Source organism: Hordeum vulgare, chromosome 5H, assembly GCF_904849725.1.
Source record: "Hordeum vulgare subsp. vulgare chromosome 5H, MorexV3_pseudomolecules_assembly, whole genome shotgun sequence".
In the NCBI taxonomy this organism is placed as follows: Eukaryota; Viridiplantae; Streptophyta; class Magnoliopsida; order Poales; family Poaceae; genus Hordeum; species Hordeum vulgare.
Window position 1 is genome coordinate 403,681,888 of NC_058522.1, and position 5,810 is coordinate 403,687,697.

Here is a 5,810-nt window from a genome sequence, read left to right on the forward strand (position 1 = left end):
CGTCTATATCCGCGCTAAAAATAATAATTAAAATGAATACTATTTTTTTTTTTAAATCCTTTCTTTTGCATGATAGATAATTTTTTTGAGAATTAATGATAGATAATTTGATGTGTGAGGTTCTTTCTAATTTTTAAATCATTTAGGCATTTGAGTAGCTTTCAGGAAAAAAATCGGGTTTACAAACCTTGAATTTGTCTTTCTTTTTCTGAGAGCTGCTTAGCTGTCCAAATAATCTAAAAATTAACGGACCTCACACAAAAACTTTTCTACTATGAAAATTCGTTTTAGTTTTTTTTTATGATTTTGTTTCTGACGGGTGCAGATGAGCTTGGCACGAAACTCTCACAGGCCCAATAAGAAGATACCGGGGGCCCAAGCAAGGTCCAGCAAGGTACCCACGATATCCTCCTCGTTCCGTCATCTCCCCAGCCCCCTGGCTCCCTCCCCAAAGCTCCGCTCCTCCCCTCCAATGGCACTGCTCTTCCCGCCCCCCGCCCTCTCACCCAAACCCCCCTTCCCCTCCACTCTCCGCTCGACGCGGCCGCGGCGCGCCACCTGCATCAGCGGCGTATCCTCCCCTCGCCCTCCCGCCTCGGCGCCCTCCCCGTCCACCCCCTCGCCGTACAACGCGCCGGCGCTGGACGGCGGCACGGAGATAAGTAAGAAGAAGAAGAAGAGGAACCTGAAGCCGAGCTTCGAGGAGCAGGCGCTCCGCCGCTGGTCCGCGAGGGCGCCCTCCCAGCGCGCCTCCTTCCCCTGGCAGCGGCAGCAGCAGCAGCCGGCTCGCCGGGAAGACGAGGGCGCGGAGGATCACGAGCCCAGTAGCGCCACGCTGCGGTCCATCGTCGAGTACTTCGACTACGACCCCCCCTCGAATGATGGCGATGGCGGTGTTGGTGTCCGAGGCGACGGAGGGGCTGCCAAGGGCAATGACGGCGTTGCACGCGGCGGAGCGGCCCAGGACCGGGACGAAGAGTCGCGTTCCCAACCGACCTACCTGCTCGGGACCCGGCCGGTCTCTGCGCCGTGGATGCACGGGCAAGAAGGACCCACAGTCGTCGACCGGCTGCTTTCCGCTCCGGTGGGTGGAGACGGTGGTGTGTTCGATGATGAGCTAGATTCGGAGGATGAAGACGAAGAATGGGTGGACAACCGTGAGGTATTGGAAGAAGAGCCAATGACAGTGAACTTAGAAGAGGAAATGTATGAGGTTGATGATTCTGCTGCGCCAATGACAGCAAGTTCTTCTTTTCCGCTGGATTCTATACTGGACCAAGATTCCACAGACGGTGGGTTCGACAGGAGTATTAGGCGAAGCAGTGTAAGCTCAATTGTCAACACACTGAGGAATTCGATGGAGGAAAGTGGTCCAAATGCCACAATTGGGAGCTCCGAAGGGGAAGATTTTGTTCAGAAGCTGGGTTCTGTGCTCCTTCCATGGGAGAGGGAGGAGGGGGATGCGTTTGATGGTGACAAGCGAGGGAAGCATAGCAACACCAAGCTGGCAGAGACGACTATCCCTGAACCAGAGCTGCGGAGGCTTAGAGACGCGGCACTGAGGATGAAGGAGAGGATGAGGGTTGGTCCAGGGGGGGTTACACAGGCCATTGTGGAGAGCATCCACAGTAAATGGAAGGTGGAAGAGGTGGTCAAGATGAGGTTTGAAGGGCCTCCGAGCCTGAACATGAAGAGAACCCATGAGATACTAGAGGTACCCGTTGTGTTGGCTTTCTTCGCCCCTTTGAATTGCCTTATCACTACAGCTACAATTGAGCAAAAGCATGTGTTGTATTTTACGATCTTTCCAATTCAGTGAAATCTGATAGGCATTTGTGGTCTTTGTTATTGTCAATCAGGACAGGACTGGAGGGACTGTGATATGGAGGTCAGGGAGGTCGATTGTCTTGTATCGAGGAATGAACTACAACCTTCGATGCGTGCAGTCATACGCCAAAACTGCGGAAGTTGATTCGTCTGAAAATTCTGGTGATGCCATTGGTGTTGTATCCAGCTCTGAAGAGCGTAACTTGCAAAAGCCAACTGTTGAGCATGATTTACAAAAGCCAATTGTTGAGCGCAATTTGCAAAAGTCAAGTGCAGATGATGTGAAAAGATCGACATCTGTCATGAATTTCTCTCAAGAAGCTACGGAAACGTTTGATATCGATAGCTTCTTGGATCAGTTGGGACCACGGTACAAGGATTGGTCTGGTCGTAGCCCCGTCCCTGTGGATGCTGACTTGCTTCCCGGTTTAGTTCCAGGGTACAAGCCACCATTCAGGCAACTTCCTTATAGGACTAAAATTAGCTTGAAAGATAAGGAAATGACAGCTTTGCGTAGACTTGCTAGACAAACTGCTCCACATTTCGCTCTAGGTACTGGAGTTTGTGAAGTTGCTTGCTTGTAGTTTCTTGTACTTAAGCCTCAATTATTTCTTCACACTTTTTTTTTACATCTTTGTGAACAGGGAGAAACAGGGAACACCAAGGCTTAGCTACTGCTATTGTTAAAGTATGGGAGAAAAGTTCTATTGTAAAGATTGCCATCAAGAGGGGTGTGCCAAACACATGCAATGACAGGATGGCAGAGGAAATCAAGGTAAAGCACCCATATTTAAAGATCATTATACCACATTATTTAAATGCTTAAAATCACAGGAGACTGCTTTGTATGCAGATTTTCTGCTTTTGCTTACTTTTTTATGAGGATGCAGTATGTTAGCAATTGCCCCTTATGATTGATTCGATATTTATTGCATAAATCATACTGGGCTACCAGCAATTTTTTAATAAATTGCGAAAGCCAGGACTTGAACTCAAGACCTTAGCTCCGATACCATGTTAAGCTTCATGCACTAGCCAACGCAACCAAAAGTCCGAACTGATGGAAAGGGCTAGGCAATCCACATATAGTGTAACAGAAACCTTGAAGAGTGTGTTGCTGAGAAAGCAACTCCATGAATGGATATATTTCTTGTTGTATCTCCTTTTCATACTGTGCTATGTTTTATCTTCCCCTGTTGATTCTTCTGAAGTATGTTTTGGACTCTGAATATGATCATTGTGTCCTTGCTCATGTTACAGCGTATGCATTTTTTTTTCATGAGAACGCGTGTCTTGAATCTGTGTAAGAAAACACTTGTGCAGAAATTGACAGGAGGAGTACTTGTTTCGAGGAACAAGGAGTATATTATTTTCTATAGGGGAAATGACTTTGTGACACCTAAAGTAAGGAAGGTCTTGGTGGAACAGCAACAACATGCAATTACTCAGCAGGATCAGGAAGAGCTGGCCAGGCTTAAAGCATCAGCCTCAATTACTCCCATCCCCAAAGCATTAAAGAATCCTCTAGTTGCTGGCACTCTTGCAGAAACTAGAGAAGCCACATCTCGATGGGGAGATTCACTTAATGACGAGCTGAGGAAAAAGGAGAATAATCGTTTGATTTTGGCCAAACATACCTCTCTTTTGAAGAACATGAAGAGAAAACTGATTTTGGTATGTTCTTAAAAATATACATGTAGACTGGAAGTCTATATTTTCCCATTTCATTGTTCATTTCTGAGACAACATTACACTTTCTCTCTCCATATTTAGAAAATCTCATTGCAGTCTATATAATACAAATTTAATAACAACTCTTATGTATGTCCAGGCGAAAACAAAAGTTGCAAAAGCAGAGATGGCTTTGGCGAAAGTTCAGGAATATCTCTCTCCAGCAGAACTTCCAACTGATCTGGAAACTGTTACAGACGAGGAGCGTTTCCTATTCCGCAGAATTGGCCTGAAAATGAAGGCCTTCTTGATGCTTGGTACATCTGAAACTTTTCACATAAAAGTTGCAATATAGGAGTAGAACGCATAGGGTGAACATCTCATGATTTACCTCTGGGTGTTAAAATTTCGTAGGCAGGCGGGAAGTTTTTGATGGTACTGTGCAAAACATGCACTTTCACTGGAAGCATCGAGAGTTGGTCAAAATTGTTGTGAAGGGAAAGACCTTTGAACAAGTTAAACATATTGCTATCTCTCTAGAAGCTGAGAGTGGAGGTGTGCTCATTGCACTTGACAAGACAACAAAAGGATATTCAATCATTTTCTACCGTGGTAAGAACTATAAAAGGCCCCAAGTTTTAAAGCCACGGAACCTATTGACACGGAGACGAGCAATGGCACGGTCCATTGAGCTCCAAAGACGAGAGGTAACTCAACCGTAAACTCTGATCCTCTTCTCATACAATTTGTCCTTTACCGTTTAAATATTGGATGGCTGAACATTTTCAGGCACTAAATCATCATATCTCAGTTTTGCGACACAAGATCTGGAAGTTGAAGTCACAACTTGTAAGGCTATTTATATCTGATTTCGTTGAATCTAATTTTCCCATGTTAACTCTTCTTGATGATGTACTACACCTCTGTTATCATCATCAGGTACAGATGAGGGCTGCTGGGCGAAAACAGGACGCAGAGTTACTCCAAACGGTTGAGGACGATTTGTCTTCAGATGATGATAATATACAGGTAAATCATACATGACCAGGCTGGCTTAGCAAATTAGTACTTGATTAGAGAACCGTTTCCCGCAAGCTAGAGCGATTCCTTGCAAGTACTCTCTAGAATCACAATGTACATGTGTCCTTGCATATCGCTCAGTATCACAGATACTTCAGTTATTTATTTTTTATCTCAGATACTAATATTAGTCTTGTATATTGTATTCTTTTAATAAGTTGCTTGGGGTAGTTGCCTCTAAAAACCAAGAGGCTGATAGGTAGCTTCTGCTGTCGCAGGATGAAGGGGATGAAGCTTACCTGCAAACTTACGGCAGCGACGATGAGGACGATGCCGAAGATGATTCGAACGAATATCTCTGAGTTATGGCAGTTTTAACCGATGAAACTCCAGGCCAGTGTTCTTCCCTCACGGAGCCACATATGCAAAACAAGGCAAAATCCAATCGGTAAGGCGATGCATGCCCTTGTGGTTCCGACTTCTGCACTGCTACTGCACACCGATATAACATGTACGTACCCGTCAACTGAAGATGTTGGCAGTATGTGGTTCATATGGCTTCTTACAACCAATGAGGCTGTAACTTCAGTGGCATCATTTTGCATTTGCCGCGGGCACCTTGCCAGAATGCAGACTCAACGAGGTTTCCTCTAACATATGCCCAAGCTGGTCTTTCTTCGGAGGAGGAGGTTTGCAACAAGTGGAAGTGTGTATGAACCAGGCTTCGATGGGTTCCTTCTGCAGCAGCTGTAGATTAGTGTATGTATGTAGTGTTCGATCTGTTCTCCTGAACTGTTGCAAAATGCATGTGTTCGTTTGTGCCTGTTTTGGATCGAAATGTATGTTCTCATGTGGAAAATGAGGAATTGTATTTTGAAAAAAGCAATTTATGCCTGTTTTTTTTTTTTTTTTTGAATTTTTCACCAGGGGAGGAGGGGAAAGCCCCTCAACCACCTGAATATATTACCACCTGAATATATTACGTGAAGGAAAGGGAAAAACCTCAATTCTCGAGTGACAGATTTACACATAGAAATGAGAAAGCCACAAGAGGAGACGCCAGTCAGAGGGGAGGTTGTCAAATAGATCTGAGCATGTCGAGCCACACATCAATATGAGTGCGACAGCACCGCGTCGTCAGGCAGGCTTTGAGTTGAGGGTGGCTGATAGAGACCACGAGCCATCCCGGAACACCATAGTGTTCTACCGCTTTCAGAGCATCCAACAACAGAGGAGGACGAAGGCGTCCAGAGAGGCGTCGCCGACCGCGCCAACGACGTCGAAGAGATGAA

At 45.6% G+C, this 5,810-nt stretch overlaps 1 protein-coding gene across 1 annotated transcript; it reads left to right on the top strand.

Annotated features, from left to right (window-relative positions):
• The first annotated feature begins 452 nt into the window (after window positions 1-452).
• On the top strand, window positions 453-5,511 carry LOC123395917 (CRM-domain containing factor CFM3, chloroplastic/mitochondrial-like). The gene is made up of 9 exons (XM_045090943.1): window positions 453-1,714; window positions 1,860-2,379; window positions 2,472-2,602; window positions 3,151-3,501; window positions 3,659-3,815; window positions 3,913-4,205; window positions 4,288-4,347; window positions 4,438-4,527; window positions 4,797-5,511. Exons 1-9 carry the CDS (start codon window positions 473-475, stop codon window positions 4,878-4,880), a joined length of 2,928 nt encoding a protein of 975 aa, XP_044946878.1. The 5' UTR covers window positions 453-472; the 3' UTR covers window positions 4,881-5,511.
• Window positions 5,512-5,810: the final 299 nt, after the last annotated feature.

Excerpts from the sequence above, each read along its gene's own strand:
- LOC123395917 (XM_045090943.1), top strand. The coding sequence starts at position 473 with ATGGCACTGCTCTTCCCGCCCCCCGCCCTCTCACCCAAACCCCCCTTC. Across the intron at positions 2,380-2,471 it reads TGCTCCACATTTCGCTCTAG|GGAGAAACAGGGAACACCAA; the intron begins GTACTGGAGTTT and ends CTTTGTGAACAG. Across the intron at positions 2,603-3,150 it reads GGATGGCAGAGGAAATCAAG|AAATTGACAGGAGGAGTACT; the intron begins GTAAAGCACCCA and ends ACACTTGTGCAG.